This window comes from Phlebotomus papatasi, chromosome 3 (assembly GCF_024763615.1).
Source record: "Phlebotomus papatasi isolate M1 chromosome 3, Ppap_2.1, whole genome shotgun sequence".
Taxonomy (NCBI): domain Eukaryota; kingdom Metazoa; phylum Arthropoda; class Insecta; order Diptera; family Psychodidae; genus Phlebotomus; species Phlebotomus papatasi.
The window spans coordinates 10,584,086-10,605,466 of record NC_077224.1 but is presented as its reverse complement, the minus strand read 5'-3'; the positions used below and the strand labels follow the sequence as shown (position 1 = coordinate 10,605,466).

At 33.1% G+C, this 21,381-nt stretch overlaps 1 protein-coding gene across 2 annotated transcripts in view; it reads right to left on the bottom strand.

Moving 5' to 3' along the window:
• LOC129806672 (neurogenic locus Notch protein) overlaps nucleotides 1-21,381 on the bottom strand; it is a 101,232-nt gene that overhangs the window by 42,199 nt on the left and 37,652 nt on the right. For both annotated transcript variants that reach the window (XM_055855439.1, XM_055855440.1), the window contains exons 2-4: nucleotides 19,744-19,819; nucleotides 10,736-11,209; nucleotides 6,753-6,886 (exon numbers count right to left, since the gene is read on the bottom strand). In XM_055855439.1, coding sequence (XP_055711414.1) covers nucleotides 6,753-6,886; nucleotides 10,736-11,209; nucleotides 19,744-19,819 — 684 coding nt within the window. The remainder of the gene's footprint in view (nucleotides 1-6,752; nucleotides 6,887-10,735; nucleotides 11,210-19,743; nucleotides 19,820-21,381) is intronic.

Here is a 21,381-nt window from a genome sequence, read left to right as displayed (position 1 = left end):
GATGAATATGGAACTTTCATCTTCAATATTTGATTTCCGACATTATTTTGTTTTAAACATCTCATCTTGAACATTTCATCATCAATCCTTGCTATCAAAAATTTCCTCTATGATCTTCCGCCTTTAATATTTCGTTTCCGATATTTCGTTCTAACCCTCTTTGAAAGTTCTTCTTTACCATTTCATCTTTATCACTTCGTCTATAATCTTTTGTCTTTAAAATTTCGTTTTTACACATTTCGTCTTTAACATTTTATCTCCAATCTTTCGTCTTTAGTATTTCGTTTCCGAATTTTCGAGTTTCAGTATTTCCTATTTGAAAATTCGTCTTTAGCATTTCGTCTTTAACATTTTGTCTCCGATCTTTCGTCCTTAACATTTCGTCTTTAGACTATCACGTTTAACCTTGCACCTCGATTTCATTTGAATCTTCAACATTTCGTTTTTGATATTTCGCCTCTGATCTTCAAAATTTCCTTTTTTGAAATTTCGTTTTCAACTTTTTTTGGTGAACATTTCGTTTCTCTTCTTTCGTATTTAGCATTTCGCCTTCAATTATTCGTCATTAATATGCCGTTTTCGATATTTTCGTCTTCAACATTTCCTCTTTGAATTTTCGTCTTTACCATTTTATCTTTATCATCTTGTCTATAATCTTTTGTCTTTAAAATTTCGTTTTTAAACATTTCGTGTTTAACATTTTATATCTAATCTATCGTCCTTGACACTGCATCTCGAATCTTTCGTCTTCAATATTTCGTCTTTAGCATTTCGTCTTTCGTCTTTCGAGTTTCAATATTTCCTATTTGAAAATTCGTCTTTAGCATTTCGTCTTTAACATTTTGTCTCCGATCTTTCGTCCTCAACATCTCGCTTTTAGACTATCACCTTTACCCTTGCATCTCGATTTCATTTGAATCTTCAACATTTTGATTTTGATATTTCGCCTCCGATCTTTCATCTTCAAAATTTTCTCTTTTTAAATTCCGTTTTCAACATTTTTACTGCTTGAACTCAAAGAGAGAGCAGTTATATAATCGACTTTTTTTTCAACTTCTCACTGTTCTGGAGCTTAAACGGTAAGAGATATCGACTTCCGGTCTTCGATGACCCCTCCTCAAATGACATTATCTCGTACCCAACCGCTTTACTTTCCCCCCTCCCCTTTCGTACGTTCCCTATCCCTCAAAAATAGGTCAAAAATGAGGTTTTTCCAATTTTGCAAAAAATTGGCTCAAGCTTTTTCAATGATTTTTGAATATGTTTTAGAGCTGGTCCTGGCGAACATTTAGATTTTGGGACGGGCATTGCTGGACCACTTTTAGTTTCGGGCTGTTGAGTTTATCTGTCGCCTGTTATGGACAGGTCGACTGGCATATCTTGCGGGGTTGATTGAGCGCGGGCCGTCCGAGAGGTCTTCGTGTCTGTTCATTCCGAGATCGGTGGGTCGCATCCTGTATTGCTCTTTATTCGCTGGGGGAGTCATTTTTTGGAATGAACTCCCACGAACTCGCAAGCGGGAGCTTTTGAGTCGTTTTGCGTCACTGATTGGGAGTATCTAAGATCTGCCTTTTCTTTTTCGTTTTATTTTATGTTGTTCATTTGTTTTTTTTATTATTTTTCTTCTTTTCTTCTTTTATTATGTATACTATTCCTGTATAAGAGGGCATGCCCTACTGCTTTATCAATAAATGTAAATGTAAAAATGTAATTTGATCTCTAGTAGATCAGTGATTCCAAAAGATTATGCAAAAAGCTAGTTCACCGTGAGCTCTGTCTCGTGAGTTCGAGCATTCCGCAAAGCTGGGACGCTTTGCCATCTCTTTTATTGAACATTTCGTTTCTATTCTTTCGTCTTTAGCATTTCGTGTTCAATCTTTCGTCAGTAATATTTCGTCTCTGATAATTTCGTCTTCAAATTTCCTTTTTGAAATTTATTCTTCAGCATTTTACCTTTAACATTTCAGCTCTAATCTTTCGTCTTGAAAATTTAGATCACGCACATTCTATCTTTAACACTTCACCTGCATTATTTCGTCTTTAAAGTTTCGTTTCTAGTTCTTCGCCTTTAATATGACCTTTCGGATCTTTCGAAATCGTATTTCATCTTTCGAAATTTCCTCTTAAATGTTTCGTCTTTAAAAATTCGTCTTTGATCTTGAGTTATCAATATTTCATCTTATATATTTCGTCTCTGATCTTTCGTCTTTAAAATCTTCTCCTTAAATTTTCATCTTTACCATTTCGTATTTAATATTTCTTTTCTTATCTTTCGTCTTTAACAGTTCGTCTGTAATATTACGGTAGATTACTTACGACAAATAGCCTAAGGTCAAGGAGATGGACTCTCTCCGAATGCGTCAGGGGTTGTAATCCCCTTTGGCAAGGAATTTTGATACATCCGGAGGGAGTCCATCGCCTTGACCTTCTTAAATAATATTTCTTCTTCAAAATTTTTAACATTGCATTTTCGATTTTTCGTTTTCAATATTTCGTCTATGTTTTTTTAATGTTAATCATTCCTTTATAGTCATTGTGTTTTTAATAAAATGATTGTTCGAACGTTACAAAAAAAATAACTTAAAAAGCGATTTTAAATAAAATAAACTCCAATGCGATGCACCGTGGGCAGTATATAGTTTTACGACGACGACATATAGTAAAATTATTTTCCGTCTCGTAAATGTTTCTATAAACCGCATATTATGCCCTTTCCATTGCAACTGCGTGCATATCGAGTGTTATATCTCCACTTCAAGAGAAGATGAAGACTTTTTGTCGTCGATCCATCAGGCCATGATCACTCAAAATGACCATCTGAACTCTCTCTATCTTACATGCCTATACCCACAAGTAATATCATACTGGCAAAGAGACGTACCATGGAGCAATATTTTCATCAAATATGGTGTCCCATTAAATAAGAAAATAAATAAATAGCAAATAGAAATATTTGTAGTGCATTTTCCTCCTTCTTGTCTATTTTTTTTTTCAATCCAACCTATTAGCACTCCTCAGAATAACCAAATATAGAATGTTATAGCGGAGCTGTCTCAACTGCTAAAGAGAAAAGGGAAAAAAGTGGTCGATGAAAGTGGTAACGTGGAAAAGATTAAAGACACCAGCGACATGTTAGCAAGAAATTTTCCCAGTGAATTGGCACAAGAGGAACTTGTGTCTTTATTCAACTATTCGTTGAGGGATGAATTGAAGATTTCGTATTAAAGAATCACTAAATGTATCTAGAAAATATTCGTGCCCTTTATCAGTGAACGATTTTTCTTACAAAAGATCACCAAAACCGAATAAGAAATGTTACAAGTGCACTTTAAGAAATCATGCTTATGCTTCGATAATATCTTAACTAAGGATTCCTACAAAATGATAATGTTTCTTGGATGAATATCTTGCAAACTTAAAATCATCTAATCATTTCTCACTTGCACGCACACTCCCATGCAATTGATACATTCTCTGACAACAAGACGCCATCACCACAATGACCGTAATTCACTGCTGTTACTATCATTAAATATGATTTTCTCAATGAAACACATAACACAAATTGATGCTACAGAGACTCCTCTTTTCTGACTATATCTTCACATAAGCACTCGCACACACAAATCCATTTGCAGACACGATCTCTTCCAGAGGACTCGGGCTTTTCTTCAACTGCCTCATGGATATCATTCCAACTAATACGTCAATGTAAATCTATCGTCAAATGCGACTCATGATATTATTTCCCTTCAGAGTTATTATGTGCCCATAAATTTCTGTTTATATTATAATAATGATGAGATGATTATGACGACTATATGAGTATCTTGCCCTGTCGCGATATCTACATCCCATTCAATTGGATACACAATGCTATATGCATTCTCACCGATACTAACCATTATCCACGTTCATCGCACATTCCATTTACTGCTGACATAGGTCTTGTGCACAAATGGACTTATCCATACGCATTTGAAGATGGAATGTTTGCAAACGAGCTGGTATCAATTTTTTTTTAAATGAAATTATAGATTTGGGAGGAATTCTAATGATCCCGCAGGGGGTGAAATTTGGAATTCTGGACAAAACAGAATTCTAAATAAAGCAGAATTCTAGACATAGAGGATTTCCTATTAAAGCAGGATTACAGACTCAGCAAAATCCCGGATAAAGTGGGATTGCGGACAAAGCATAATAATTCTGGACAAAGAAGAATTTCGGACAAGACAGAACTTCAGACAAAGCAGAATTCCAGACAAACCGTAATTTAGGACAAAGCAGAATTCTGGATAAAACGGAATCATAGACAAAGAAGAATTCCGAACAAAGCAGACAAGACAGAATTCTAGACAAAGTAGAATTCAGGCCAAAGCAGAATTCTGCATTAAGTAAAATTACAGACAAACAAAAATTCTGGACAAAGCAGAATTCTAGACAAAGAAGAACTTCGGACAAGACAGAACTTCAGACAAAGCAGAATTCCGGACAAAGCGGAATTCAGGACAAAACAGAATTCTGGATAAAGCGGAATTACAGACAAAGCAGAATTCTAAATAAAGTGGAATTGAAAACATAGCAGAATTCTGGATAAAGCAGAATTCTGGACAAGGTAGAATTTCGGATAAAGCAGAATTTCGAAATAAGAATAATTTCAGACAAAATAGAATTCCAGACAAAGAGGAATTCGAGAAAAAGCAGAATTCTGAATAAAGCGAAAATACAAAGCAGAATTCTGTATAAAGCAGAATTCTGAATAAAACAGAATTCCGGACAAAGTAGAATTTCTAATAAAGCAGATTTCTGGTCAATACAGAATTCCGGAAAAAGCGGAATTCAGGACAAAGCAGAATTCTGGATAAAGCGGAATTACATACAAAGCAGAATTATGGACAAAGAAGAATTCCGGACAAGGTAAAATTCCGTATTAAACAGAATTTCGGAAAAAGAATAATTTCAAACAAAGTAGAACTTCGGGCAAAATAGAACTCCAGATAAAACAGAATTCTAGACAAAGTAGAATTCCGGACAAAGCGGAATTCGGGACAAAGCAGAATTCTGGACAAAGTGGAATTCCAGACAAGGCAGAATTCTGGACAAATTAAGATACCGAAAAAAGCAGATTTTCGGATAATGCAGAATTTCTGGCAAAGCATAATTCCGGACAAAGGAGAATATCGGACAAAGAAGAACTTTGGACAAAGCGGAATTCCGGAAAAACCAAAATTCCAGACAAACAAGAACTCTGGACAAATCTGAATTCCAGATAAAGCAGAATTCCGGACAAAGCGAAATTACGGTCAAATCAATTTAAATATCTCGATTTTGATAATCTACTTTAAAAAAAAAGTCTTGTCAAGTGGACAAACAGATCTTGATAAAATTTGGCAGAAGAGTGTTGTTTACCACTTTGACAAATGCTTTTCATCGCATTTTATCCATATGTATCCATAAAAGACATGATTTTGACAAACTTTTAACAAGACCCAGTTGATCGCCGATTTAACAAAACCTTTTCCATATTCGGCATAGAAGAATTTCCCTTTGGCAAACCTTTCTTGTTAATATGACAATTTTTTTTAGAGTAAGCAAATATAGGGTACTTAAATAACTTTTTATAAAATTTTAAGAGAATTCTCCTGAATTCTAAATTGAATTGCCAGGAATTTAGAGTTGTCCGGAATTCTAAATTTTTCGGATTTTGTAACTGTCACACTCAAATTTGTTGTAGGAATTAAAATCAAAAGAACCCAAAGCACAAGTTTGCAAGGGTTAAATAAATTATTATAAAATCGAAAGATATCTAAAATTAGTTTGATCAAAGAACCCGGAATTTCTCTATGTTAAAATCGTTATTTCTCGATCGGAAATTGTTTAGGATAAAAAAGGATAAAAAAGGGTAATTCGGAGTCAATTCTAATTCGGAATTTCGAGATTTCCTCACTATTTTAGAAATTTTTGCATATTTTGTATTTAGTTTTATTTAGTTTTACTTCATTTTGTCTTTTAAATAAAGTTATAAGATTATAAGCAAATTTTACATATTAAAGACTACAACGCCTCTAGTGTCGGTTTTAGGAACTCCGCTTGTTCTAGAGAATTGTCGATGATTTGAAGGCCTTCAAATTTGTATTTTGGGAGAAATAAATCGGTTCAATAGAATCGGAGCTATAGGCACTTGAGTATAAAAAAGCAGCAAAATTATTTTGCCTAATTACCGGCACGAAAACAAACTTATTCAAAGTGATAAAAGAAAAATATTAAACAACTATCTTGAAACAAAACAAGAACATTTTTTTCAGAAATCAAGCAAATAACTTGAATTAACAAACTTGAAAGAAAGGGAATAAAATGGAATAAATTCACAAACAATGCAACTTAATCAGAGTAAAATCTTCCACCCTAAAATCAGCTACCTATAAAATTTTCTTCATAGCTCTTCCCAAGATAGAAATTTCACCTTATGCAGGTGTTGTATGGAAAGCGCGATGGGTATAAAAATGTTCTTATACATTTATATGGCTACCCAAGATGAGAGAGATGGGTGCAGAAAAAAAATTCCAAAGAGAAGAAGCAATCATTGCGGAAGAATGGAAATTAATACTCTCTTCTTTAACATGGTTCACCGTTTAAGTTCTTGTGTGCACTTCAGTCTTGAGACCACAAGTATGTCCCATCAACAGAAAATGAACACCCATCATGGTAAAATTCTTGTATGATGAGAGAGAAACCAAAAGAAAATTCCTCACCTGGTGGACATTTGCATTCGTATGAGACTGTCGTGGATTGGAGACAAGTGCCACCATTTTGACACGGAGACGGTGAACATGGAATGTACATCGATTCGCAGTTCTTCCCCGTGAATCCTGGCTCACAGGTGCACCTGTGGGAGAAAGAGGTGAAAGACAATTAATCATCGTGTCACTTACAAATTTAGGACAGCACACCATTATGCCTAACACCTAGCAGTGCAAATTATTCGGTTTGTTTTTAGCCTATGATTCTTTCATTATCACAGCTATTGTGATGTTGCGGTTAGGTCAACCACCTACGATCGACCTCAGATGCACAGAATTCATGTTTTGAATATTCGTGATTCCGAAAATAATTATCTGTCAAAATTAAATTCAGACTGCCGAAAGATCGTCCTTATAAGTACGATTACTTCCAGTTTCGAAAAGATATCTAAATATATTTTTTTAATATTTTGCTTATACATTTTCTTATTGAAATGTATTTTTGAAAAGAAAAAAAAACAATTTAAAAAAAAGGGTTTTCTATTCCTAAACGAAAGTCACCTACAAAATCACCTTCATTTGTCTATTTGTTTTAAATGTTGTAAAGTCTTTTAACTAAGCCTGAAGTTATGTACATATCTCTCTTGAAGATGATCCAGCTATTTTCATTTTAAAAACTCTAAAAAAAAGTCCCGAAAGCTATTTTGGGAAGTATTATAATACCTACTCCGTAGATTATGCAACATTTTTGGAAATCTTCGGTATATATCGATCGCTCAGAATAAGAAACGGATAACATTTTGAGGTTTAAAATCTTCATAACTTTGAAAATAATTAACTTTCAAATATAATATTCACAGAAAAAGTAGAGGGTATATAAAAGTATTCAAAAAGCGAATAAAACAAATTTTGTAAAAAATCGAGATGTTCGACTAATATTCTCAGTCGTCAATATTCGATAATTTGCAGTATATCTTCATCAATCCTCGGTATAAAATCGGTGAACTACGGTTTATCTTCATCAATCTTCAGAATAAATTCGTTAATCTACGGTTTATCTTCCGCCGTCTTTGATATTAGTTCGTTAACCAACAATATATCTTCGACAAACTTTAATATAAATCCGTTAATCTGCGATATATCTTTGGCATTCTTAAATGAAAATTCGTTATTCTGCGATATATCTTCAGCAATCGTAAGTCTAAATTCGTTAATCTAGTATATATCTTCAGTGATCTTCGGTATAAGTCGTACAAGTTCATTAATCTTCTGTATATCTTCATTAATCTTCGGTGTAAATTCGTAAACCTATGGTATATCTTCAGCAATCATCGGTATAAGCTCGTTAATCCAGGTATATCTTCATTATAAATTCGTTAATCCACAATAAATCTTCAGCAATCATCGGTATTAAGTTCTTTAATCCACGGTACATCTTCAACAATCTTCGTTATAAGTTCAGTAATCTTCTAAATATATTCATTAATCTTCGATGTAAATTCGTAAACCTACAGTATATCTTCATCGAACTTTGGTATAAATTCGTTAATCTATGGTATATCTTCAGCAATCCTTGGTATAAGTTCGTTAATCCAGGTATATCTTTAGCAATCTTTGGTATAAATCGTACAAGTTCATTTATCTTCTGTATATCTTCATTAATCTTCGGTGTAAATTCGTAAACCTATGGTATATCTTCATCGAACTTTGGTATAAATTCGTTAATCTACGGTATATTTTCAGCAATCTTCGGTATAAGTTCGTTAATCCAGGTATATCTTCAGCGATCTTCGGTATAAGTTCGTTAAAATTCTGTATATCTTCATCAATCTTCGGTATAAATTCATTAATCTACGGTATATCTTCATCAAACTTCTGTACATATTCGTTAAACTTCGGTATATCTTCAGCAATATCCGGTATAAGTTTGTTAATCTTCTGTATATGTTCATCAATCTTCAGTGTAAATTCGTAAACCTACGGTATATCTTCATCGAACTTTGGTATAAATTCGTTAATCTACGGTATATCTTCAGCAATCCTCGGTATAAGTTCGTTAACCCAGGTATATCTTCAGCAATCTTCGGCATAAGTTCGTTGAACTTCTGTATATCTTCATCAATCTTCGGCGAAAATTCGTTAATCCTCGGTATATCTTCAGCAATCTTCGGTATAAGCTCATTAATCCAGGTATATCTTCAGGAATCTTCGGTAAAAGTTCGTTAATCTTCTATACCTCTTCATCAATCTTCAGTGTAAATTTGTTAATCTACGATATATCTTCAGCAATCTTCGGTATAAGTTCGTTAAACTTCAGTATATCTTTATCAATCTTCGGCGAAAATTCGTTAGTCTACGGTATATCTTCAGAAATCTTCGGTATAAGCTCGTTAATCTTCTATACATCTTCATCAATCTTCGGCGTAAATTTGTTAATCTTCTGTATATCTTCAGGAATCTTCGTTATAAGTTCATTAATCTTCTAAATATCTTCAATAAGATCCGGCGTAAGTTCGATAATCTACGGTATATCTTCAGCAATCTTCGGTATAAGTTCATTAATCTTTTGTGTATCTTCATCAATCTTCAGTGTAGATTCGTTAATCTGCGGTATATCTTCAGCAATCTTCGGTATAAATTCATTAATCCACGGTATATCTTCATCAAACTTCGGTTAAAATTCGTTACACTTCGATATATCTTCAGAAATATCCGGTATAAATTCATTAATCCACGGTTTATTTTTATGAATCGTCGGCATAAATTCATTGATCTGCGATATATCCTCACTAATATTCGTTACAAATTCGTTAATCTGCGGTTTACGGAGATAGTCTACGTTTATTCGTTAGTTTACGTTTGTTAATATTTGGTATAAATTCCTTAATCTACTGAATATCTTCATTAATATTCAGTATAAATTCGTTAATCTACGGTACATGTTCAGCAATCTGCTGTACATATTTGTTAGTATTCGGTATATCTTCATCAGTATTCGGTATAAATTCGTTAATCTGCGATACATAAAAAAATCCTATCGTAAAAAATTTTTCGATAGGAAGGGAAAGAAGCTGAATTACAAAGACCTAAAGATTCTGATTGACCGTTCGTGTCACATTTTTTGATCATCCGTCCAATAATTTAAGGAATCCAAAAGCTTAGCAGTATGTCTTTTACTTAAATACTCTAAATCTCATAAAGAAATTAATTTTAAGTCACGCCCCTTTAAAAATGTCAAGACGACTAATTGAAGTCATTGTTTTTTTCTTGTGTGTTTTATTTCTAATAATAATGCGTTACGTTGCTTCCCAAGCAAATCATAGCCATCATATCAATATCGGATGTAACCTAAAGAATCCGACTACTTAGAAAATAGACCACGCCCCCGAAAAATCTCTAAGGACAAAAGTTTTGTAAATTTTGCAAAAAAAAATCATGAAGCTCTTCAATTTTCTTCCTGGATTGATAACAAATTGACAAGACAATGGGCACAAAACTAGTAACTTAGGATAATTACAGTGAAGAAAAATGGGCGAAGCTTCAATAAAGGTGTAGGATAATATTTTTTATAGCATTACGATTTATCTTTGCTCAATATAGGTCTAATATTTATATCAACTGCAAGCTCATTTTACAGAGTGTTATGTTAAATTAATGAATATTGTTAAGAAGTGACTTAAGTCGTATTAGGGCGTGGCTTAAATCTCAATAAGCAACGGACTGATAAATTTAATCACAGATAAATTTGTGAGCGTGGTTTGCCCAAGTATTCCATTTTTAAACGTTGAAGTTAAAAAAAAAACCATTTTATTAATCATAACTTCAAAAGAGGCGTGCCTGAATTATTTTCGGGCGGAGCTTAAGAAGTCCACTACAAAATAAAATAAATTGATTTTAAGACATAATGCATCGATAATAGGAGAACTAACTAAATAAATAAGTTATTTTATAGAGGAAAAATTACACTAATTTGAAATAATATAAGGTTTACTTACTGATAAGATCCATGTGTATTGGTGCACTTGCCGCCGTGTCGACAGGGATTTTTCTGGCATTCCTCGACATCTTCTTCACAAGTGGCACCCTTAAAGCCCACTGGACAGTGACACTTGAAGGCGCCGCCAGGAAGCGATGTGCATGTGCCCCCGTTTCGACACGGCGACGATGAGCAGAGATTCTGCTTCTCACAGTGGACGCCTGTGTAACCCTGAGCACAGGCACATTTGTACTCCTCCAGTGACTTGAGGATGCAGCTGCCGCCGTTGTTGCACGGCGTCGAATCACAGGCATTCTTCTCCGGTATCTCACACAGGGACGCCGTGAAACCAATGGGGCACCGACACGTGAAACTCGTTGTGCCGTCCTTCAGCACGGGTGCACAGGTGCCCCCGTTCTGACACCGTGGTCCCGGCCCCGTGTGACACGGATTATTGACTTCACAGAGTGGCCCGATGTAGCGCGTCGTGCAACTGTGGAAAAGGAAGGTAAGAAGGAGGAAGCATGAGACACGACCAGAGAGAGATCATGTGGATTCAATGGCCAGGCATGAAGATTTCGATCAGTATTGTTAAATTGCACGAACAATCATTTTGCTTTATACTTCGCCACAGAGTGCACAATTAGATGAAAATTCGGGTAATTTAAGGAAAGGAAGATGTGACAATGCGATAACTGAGAGATTTATTCTGTGCAAATTGCCCTTTTATATATATTGAACTCTCTTACCAACTGAAATAATTGAAAAGCTTCGATATTCCTAATTTGTAAAATATTCAATGCATCCCATTACGGTGATTCTTCCTTCTGGACTAGCCACTAAGGTCACAATTATTTTCTAATTAAATGATTCCATTTGAAGATTAAATTGCAGTACATCTTCTGCTTAATTACTCTGTACCACGGTATTCATAAAGTATTTTTCTCATTGAAGAAATATTTGAAAAAAAAAAATTACAAAAACCAGCCAACTAAAATAGAACCTTTAAAACTTTCGTGTAATATAAAAAAAAGAAATACAAAAAGAGTTTACTGAAAGGATCCTTCAATCCTGAATAAAAGCATCGTAAATATTTGATTTTAATAAATTGATATCTAAATGAAAAAAATAAACAATTTATAGAAAAATTTAACACAATTTCAAATTTCAGTGTAAGCTTTCTTTTGTAATTATTTTTAAATTTAACCTAAAGGAATTAGAAACTGGAAAACTAAAACTAAGGGCCTAGGAGTTGGCGAATTAGCTTTCAAGGGACGATTTAAAAATCGAAAGTTTAAAATTTTATCAAAAAGTTATTAACTATTTTTTGTATTTTTTCAGTGAGTTCCATATTTTATTTTAAGATTAAAAAATATAATTTATTTAAAATTAAAAATATCGACAATCTTATACCAAAGTTCCCAATTCTCAAATTAAAATTTAGGGTAAGTGTGCCAAATTTCGGCATAGTTGCATGCAAGCGATAAAGTCTCAAGTTTGAAATGTAATATTTTTAACAAAAATTGAATATTTTTGTTACTATTTTATAAGGAGTATTGCTTAGAACCTTGTAGAAAGTTTATCGTCTTTATTTACTTTAAAATCATTCTCAATACATTTTAAAATAAATAAAAATGTAGACATAGCATTGGTGGCCTATTTCGGCCACCTTTATTCTCATACTTCCATGCCCTCTCGGAATTCTTTCAATGTCTTTTTCAGATCATCTTGCTCGTCGAAGCGTCATTTTTTATTATTTTTTTGCATTGTACAATCTCAAGAGAATGCAAAAACTAAAAATTCATGGAAATTTGAGGAACAAAAAATATGGGCGAACTTGCAAGGTGGCCGGAATTTGGCACATTTACCCTAAAGTTTTAAAGTTTCTATCATGAATATATAATTTTTATTCTTACTTCTTTTTTGTTCTTCGAATTTCCATTATAAGAACTAAGAATAAAAATTATATATTCATGATAGAAACTTTAAAACTTTAGGGTAAATGTGCCAAATTCCGGCCAGCTTGCAAGTTTGGCCATATTTTTTGTTCTTCGAATTTCCATGAATTTTTAGTTTTTGCTTTCTCTTGAGATTGTACAATGCAAAAAAATAACAAAAAATGTCGCTTCGACGAGCAAGATGATCTGCAATACTGCATGCAGTATTGATCCAAAATCGGTGTAAATACTACCCTTTTCAGGTGTATTAGGGGTTAAAATTACCCTTTTTCATGTTAATTTTACCCTTAAAAAGGTGTAAAATTAACGTGAAACAATGTTGATATATTTTTACACCTAAAAAGTGTTAAAGTTCTGAGGAAAAAAAGTTAATCGCACTCTCTTTTTTCTCAGTGTAATTATAATATATTAGAAATAATGGTTAAAGTGCATTTCCATCATTTTTCACTAAGTCGCTTCTCAGCTTAAGTCGTGTTAAGGATGTCATTAAGTGTGTCAAGGGCATTCCCCTAGATCATTCTTTTATTGAATCTATTAATACTTAAAAGATTATACGAGCGAAACGAAAGGATATCAATTAATAGGCTTTAAATATTTCAATTTTTATAATTTGGTATTAGGGTAAACTAAGCTAATTCAAAACCTGCTCCAAATGGAAATTTTTCGCTACTCCAAATGGAAACGTCACTGTTTTCATGATAAATACAGTACTAAATTATTATATTTATATATTTTCTATACCACAGTTTCATTATTTAGTTAATTTTGCTCCAAATAAAGCGGAAATCCATTCATATTCACAAATTTTAATTTGTTAATTTCTCAGCAAAATTAAAAGTGTACCTTTTCACCATCGAATTTTTCATCGATCGACCATGTTTTCCAATGAAAAACACAATGAGGTGACTGTTGTTTATTCGTTTTGTTTAACATTTATGTCATATTTCTAGCTAATTTTAGTTAAATATAGTGCTAATATTTATTGTTAATGGTACGTGAAGTTTTCAAATGAAATAATTACCTATTTCTTGAACAAAAAGGGTTTTTCTGCAGTGTCTGCAAATGCTTTAATAGGAAACCCCGGAAATATGATTTTTTTGGAGAGATTTTCTTTATTGTTTTAGATGGGAAAGAAGAAAAGACCAGGAATAAGAACAAATCCTGCACTTAAGAGCAACTCAACAAGGTTTTGTTGGAAGCTTTCGTCCCGGTTTCACTTACACTGTTTGTCTCCAATTAGAAACTTCCCTTGTCTCCATTTGGATTAATTGGTTTCCAATAGAAGCATTTTACGCTCGTGTAATTTTCTTGTATTTAAGAAGTTTTCAAATTTATCTAAAGAATTTTCACTAAAGAGTAACATTCTAGAAGAGTCAAGGACAAAATTTATGTAATTCTCTTCAGAAAAAATATGAACTTAATGTGTTGAATCTTCTGTAAAAGTTAAAGCGTCTGGAAATGGTTTTGAATTAGGACATTTACCCTACTAATTATCAATTTATTTCATTTTCGTCTCATATTCGTCAGGGTACTATATGTATTTTATTAACGTAGTCAATGAAAGTCTGTTATAAAATCCGTCATAAAGAGACCAAAAATGCAAGTGTAATGACTAATTGAGAAGTATCTTCTCTTTTAATGAAGCTTGATATCCCCTGGTGCATTTCGAAATATCCCCATCTAAATGGGCCTTATTACGCGTTTAAGACCTAAAAGTTTACCTTCGAAGCCGAAGGTCCTCAATTTCTAAACAGCAAACGTTGCCACTAGCATTTAATAGTTTTATAATCTCAGATGTAATAAAATCATTGAAATTAAATCAAATGGATAAGTCTCAGGTCTGAAGAGGCCTTCAGGATGTAATAAGATTTCTCCGTAGCTTATGTTTCATGAATGTATCAGCGTGAAACCCTTCAAGTCAATTGCGATAATCTTCAATAAAGTGAAGGATGTGATAACAAATAATTAAATGTTGTGGACTTAATGACGACTAGCGTCAAATAAATTAATAAAAGCAAAAGTTTCAAGCTTGGAATGAGTATGAAAAACCTCGTTAAATTCAATTAAAGCGTATTTGTGTCTGCTGAAAGTATGGTTTCTCATATGTACATAACATGTCCTTCTATTTAAGGAAATGCTGTTGGAGCAGAGTGGAATAATTGAGATTCAACAATGTCGCATCGACAACCACTTTTTCATTCCACCCTTCATTTGAATCCCACAAGTATAGAATATCACCGACGCAATGTGGGCAGATTCACTTCAACCCGCCCGCAGAGGTCGCGGAAACAATGTGCAGCATAAGAAACAAAGGGTTCAACAGGCACCACATTGTTACTGAACTTAACTTATCTCTCTTAAGCTTCTTCTAGAAAAGGTTTCTCTTCATCTCTCATATACACGTTTCTTTTTGTTTTCCAGCCTCAAAATGTGCGTGTGTGGTGTTGAATTTCTAACAACGTGGAATATTTCCTGTGATAATTTGTGGTTAAATATTTAAATGATTTCTCACGCAAAATGAACTGAAATATCTCTTAGTAATCATTTTTTTTACCTTCGTCTTCTTGCATCTCTGCAAAAATAAACTTAGGTTAAGTTTCTGACTCAGATGCAGCCTTCCAGGCAAATTGCTCTTTTATGTTATATATACATAAAATGTTCGCAGTAAATTTCTTATAGAAGAAAAATGCCCGAGGAAATGCTCAAGAACAAAATTTTTCCATAATTTCTGATAAACTCTACATTCACGTGAGAGAAATTTCAAAATCGCAAAGAAGCTAAACAGTTAAGCATATCAAACATAAATTCTCCCTTTTTATTGTAGCTCCTCATTCGAAGTCCCGAATTCTTGGATAATTTACAAAATATATTGATGTATAATTAGCAAATTTAGATTTTTTGCTGACATTATTTGTCCCGCATTTACCATCAAAATCACTTAAGACCGCTTGAAGGTTCAGAATGCGATTATCAATTCCTTTTAATTAATCTTTCGTTCCGTTCCATTAATATTCTTGATACTCATATCTGTCGTTTGTAAAACAATTAGGGGAACATCATTTCTGTACTTCAGTAAAAAGTACGTATTTCGACCATATGCGAACATATCTGGATGTTTCGAATGATTGGAACACAATATCCCTTAATATTTACTACATTTCTTCTCTTAACCATCTAAGAACGGCAAGGAATCTTGTAAACCAAATACCGAAAAAGGTTTTTATATTGTTGATACACTGAGAGAAATCCGAAAAAAGTAAAATAACATTTCGGAAATGTTAATTCTACCCTGTTGTATTGATCCAAAATCGGTGTAAATTTTACCCTTTTTAGGTGTATTAGGGGTTAAAGGTATCCTTTTTCATGTTAATTTTTACTCTTAATAAGGTGTAAAATTAACATTGAAAAATGATATATTTTTACACCTAAAAAGTGTTAAATTTTTGAGGAAAAAATGTTAATCGCACCCTCTTTTTTTCTCAGTGCAATCAAATTACAATTCGAATCTTAGGAGAGCTTTTTCGGAAATGCGATTCTGTAGCCATGACATTGCCATTTGAGCTCACGTCGCATTGTCAGAAGTCACATATTTGAAATTTTTGGCAATTCAAATAACAATGAATTTTGTTAAACAAATCAACCAAGACGTACTGTATTTTCATGAAATCATCAAGTAAAGGGATTTACAGTAGACTCTCACTCGATCGGCTCTTTCTCAATCGGGCGACAAATTTTGTTGACAATTTTCACGTTTTATTATGAAGCTAATTTGCTCAAATTCGCTGTAGTTCTTCCTATTTTATCGTGATTCTTTATAATTGAGCGCTTTTTGTGGAATTTACAAAGGCTTTGACGCTCAATTCTATCGCTAAACCGGATGACATTTTGCCCCATATTCCCGATTGAGAGAGAGTCTACTGTAATTAAAATGAATTTCATTTTCGAACTCATAAGATATAACAAAAAATGCTTAATTGCCATTGTCAAGTTTCGAACTCACGCGTGACAATGCCACGAAAATTACAGAATTTCCCTACAGGTAGCGTTTTGGCCATAGACGTTCATTTTTTCATTTGACATTTGTTCGGTTTCAAAGGGTTTTTGCTCACCTCTGATATAAGGGAAGGTGCCCATGCTTCGTACGATTTCAAGCTTCGTAGTGACTAAATTTTTCTTATGTTTCTGAATAGTGACTCCGCAATGTTTTTTGAAAACTAGGCAATTTCCCTTAGTTTTTGAAATATAGGTGCGATTAGTCACATTTATTAAGAAACATGGGAAAAATTTAGTCATTATGAAGCTTGGGATTGTGCAAAGTATGGGCACTTTCACCTAGGATAACATGTGGTATTTCTGGACAAGGTGCTTTTCGGGACATAATATGGGTATTTTGGGACACATCAAAAATCCTATAAATATTTGTTTTCAAATTATTTTAAAGTTCTATATGAAATATTAAGCTCTTTACGTATCAGATAAACATAAAACTTCTGAAATTTTATTTAATTTAAAGCACGAAATACGCGTCAATTGTGAATGTCCCGTTTTACTTTTTACAAGACCTTCAGTGTGGTCAATTTTGCAGATGTCAACACAAACAGTGCTTAGTTTTTTTCGATTTAAATCACTTTGAAAGTGAAATTTAAACAAAATTTTTATGAAAGAGTGAAGTTTAGAACTTCTACTCAAAGGTAAATAATCAGGCTCGGTGAAATTTATTTGCATAATAGCGACTTTTGTCTGTCCCGAAATACCCAACTGTCCCGAAATAGACCACTGTTACTTCTTTACATTTTTGAAATGTGGAAAAATGATACATTTTTCAACATTTTTCGGTAAGAATCCTTTTCTGGATAGCATAAGGAACATAAATATTTGTATCAACAAAGAAAAAAATTGTTTGAAAAGTCGTTAAGCTGTTTGAAACTTGAAAGTGCTAAAAAGTGTCCCGAAATACCACACGTTACCCTACGAATATTAAATTTGAAAGGATTTACTTTAAGAAAGCAAAGTCTTTTAATATAAAATCATTAAACTTTCAATGATCTATTTATGGGGATGTGAGGCTATTTTAAGCTGTAAGGCTATATAGGTATACGGCATAGAGGAAAGTACCCGTGCTTTGCACTGTCCCAAGCTTCATATTGACTAAATTTTTCCCACGTTTCTGAATAAATGTGACTCCGCAATATATTTTAAAAACAGGTCATTTTTCAGAGGAAAAATTTGGTCATTATGAATCTTGGGACCGTGGAAATCATGGATATTTTTCCCTATTTCTGAAGGAAGCTGAGCCTTACAATTATTTTACTTAGATCCACAATTTTTTGTCTATCTAAATTACATTACGTTAAAACCCAGTTCCCTCTGGATGTATGTGAAAAAATGTATTTCAATGTAAAACCTTAGATCAAAGCAGCCCCACATTCCCCTACATGAGAAGAAAAATTCTAGCAATAATTGTATTTGTCAAAAATAAACTCGTAATAAAGCTCATATTTGTATTAAATCTTAATAACTCACTGTAATAGGATCTATAGAAAGGCAGTCTTATTTACAAACATTTCAGTGTCAAAGACAACCTTTCCCGCCATGTTAAGGCATTATTTTTCATCGCTTTTGGCGCTGGTAACTGTTCTAATTCAAACTGTTCTCAATTTTTAATTCGCAAAATTTACAGTTGAAAAATTTGGTCAACAGGAAATTCTCAAAAAATTTGTGATAACATTTTTAAAAGAATTAAAAACATTTGCTCAAATCTTCAAAAACAAATTTTTCTTATATGTATATGCCATAAAGTTTGTACTGTTTGACCAAAAATTGTTCGCAACACGGTCACACGAACACTTTTCCTTCTTTTACAAACATTTGTTTGTAAATTTTTCTTTGTTTGACAAAACTTTACGAACAAATAACAAAATAATACAAACATTTTTCGAGTTACCAACATTTACAAAAAAGTTTGTAAAGGAACAAAAATGCTCGTCAAGTTAGCATCTTACGAACAGTGTTTGTCAAAAAAGTACAAACTTTTACGAACTTTTTAGTAGGTTATACAATTTGCAAGCATTTTGTAAGTTCCTAATGGGAATTTACAAACATTTACGAACAATTTTAAGAAATATTTTCCTGTGTGATATTGTGATATTTTTGCATTAATAAATAATTTACTATATAAATGATACAGGGTGAGGATTGCACAAAGCCTCTACCGTATGATCCAGCCTAACGGCGTTATCACACTTGCTCATTACAATTTTAATGTGATTCACATTAATTGTCGCTTGTGAGCGTCCAAATATGTTATTTGTGTCTTTGAGTCACTTAATATTTGGGGTTTTTCTATTTATTGATAAAGAAGTGGACTTGGCCTGCAAAAATAAGTTTAAATTTACTTAAAGCATAAATATTTTTCACATTAAAAAATTAAAGAGAAAATCGCATTAATTTTTCGCATTAATGCTATAAATCAATTTATATCAAATTTTGCGGGCCAAGTCTACCTTTTTATCAACAAACAGATCAAATTTTGAATATAAAATAATTCAAACACATAAATTACACATTTGGACTCTCACCAGTGACAATTAATGTGAATCATATTAAAATTTTAATGTGCAAATGTGATAACACAATAAGATTAAGCTCAAAAATTTCACAAACAATTCAGGATTTCCCATAAAATCCATGTCGCTTTTTCCGATACAATGCGATTCTTAGCGAACTCATACCTGCCATAATCCAAAATAGTTAGATACTTATTTAATTGAGTAACATATCCATGTTCCTCAATGAATTTAATTGATTGACTTCGCAAATAAATCACTTGAGACAGTTTGAGAGTGAATTAGTGAATTTTCAGAGCCACGAAAAGACTATTTGTGTTTATATTGAATTGCTCTGAGATATATTGTTTGCTTCTCCCTGTCCTGAAATTGTCTCTATCGTGGTCTGATCTGATCCGGTTACCCTACCTGTGGAGATATCTGCGCTCGTTGGAACTCCAGCAGAAATCTCTCAAGTTTCATTTAGTGACATTTTAATAAAAGAGAAGATGCTCTATACTTACTTGCAGAACTGCTCTCCATTTGGTTTCAACATGCACTTTCCTCCGTGTTGGCATGATAGTGTACATGAGGATAATCCTGTATTTGGGGAAGAAAAAAAAAAGAGAAAAGATCATGTCAGAAAATAGCATCTCAAAGTGAAGGTGGTTAGTGATTATTGCTCAATTATTGTTGCAATTGTATTTAATTGGTCGATGCACGAAATGATCTTGGGGGATTTCAATCAAGTACGAAACTTTAAGTGAGGCAAAAGACGAAGAAAAGGCACAGACTCATGGAATTCTTAAACAATTAAATCAGTCATCCCAACATTGTGTGTGTTGATCAAGAAATCAGTGGCCATTTCTGAAAGAACTTTCCAGTGGCAACAGCAGCTTATATTTGCTTCTGTGTTGCTGTCGTCAATCGTTCTCCGTCTTCCTATCCTCCTTTGCCAGTGACGAACTTAGGTGATTCGGCGCCCGGAACCAGTACGGGAATGACGCCTTTAAAAAGTTTTGACATTTGGACGAAATTCTTAACCGATTAAGACCGATATAAATAATAAAAGTAAAGTTCGTTTAGCTTTCAAAGAAGTGTTAGCGTTACTAACGGTCTTGATATTTAAATTCATATCACAAATGTCGCTCAAAGTGGTAGAGGGTCAGCCTCTCTGTCTCTTAGAATACTTATAACACTGAGAAAAAAGGGGGTGCGATTAACTTTTTTTCCTCATAACTTTAACACTTTTTAGGTGTAAAAATATATCAACATTTTTTAATGTTAATTTTACACTTTTGAGGGTAAAATAAACATGAAAAAAAGGTAACTTTAACCCCCAATACACCTAAAAGGGGTAATATTTACACCGATTTCGGATCAATAATGCAAGGTAAAATTAACATTTCCGGAATGTTATTTTAACTTTTCGGATTTCTCTCAGTGATAGAATAGGTTGGGATAGTTTTTATAGAGTAAAATTTTCGGTGTAGAAAGAAGACAAACTTGCAATATTCCTACACTGAGAAAAAAAGGGGGTGCGATTAACTTTTTTTCCTCATTTTAACACTTTTTAGGTTGAAAAATATATCAACATTTTTTAATCTTAATTTTGCACCCTTTTGAGTGTAAAATTAACATGAAAAAGGGTAACTTTAACCCTTAATACACCTAAAAAGCATAATTTTTACACCAATTTCGGATCAATAATGCAAGGCAAAATTAACATTTCCGGAATGTTATTTTAACTTTTTCGGATTTCTCTCAGTGTAGGCTCAAACTGTTTGAGATATCAACTATCGGTTTTTAACACCCCGGCTTCAATTAGCACTACTTAATTTCTTTTTCTAAAAAAAAAATCTTAGATTTAATCTGGTTTAGAATTATGATACATTAATTCTTTACTCTAATAAATCTAAATAAGAATTAAATTATATTGTCCTAAATCTTTTATTGACCGAACCTTCTTGAGTATTCCTAATGTTAGTCTGAGTTATTTCTTCATAGGGATATTGTACGAACGGTTTAGTGATGAGAACTAGACTACGTCAGATCGCACTATGCGGTCTTCATACTAGGAGTTTAGCCAAGTTCACAAAAGTCTTAAAACCATAAAAGCAATCAATTTTATAGTTTTTTTTTCAGAATCTAATAGGGTAAAG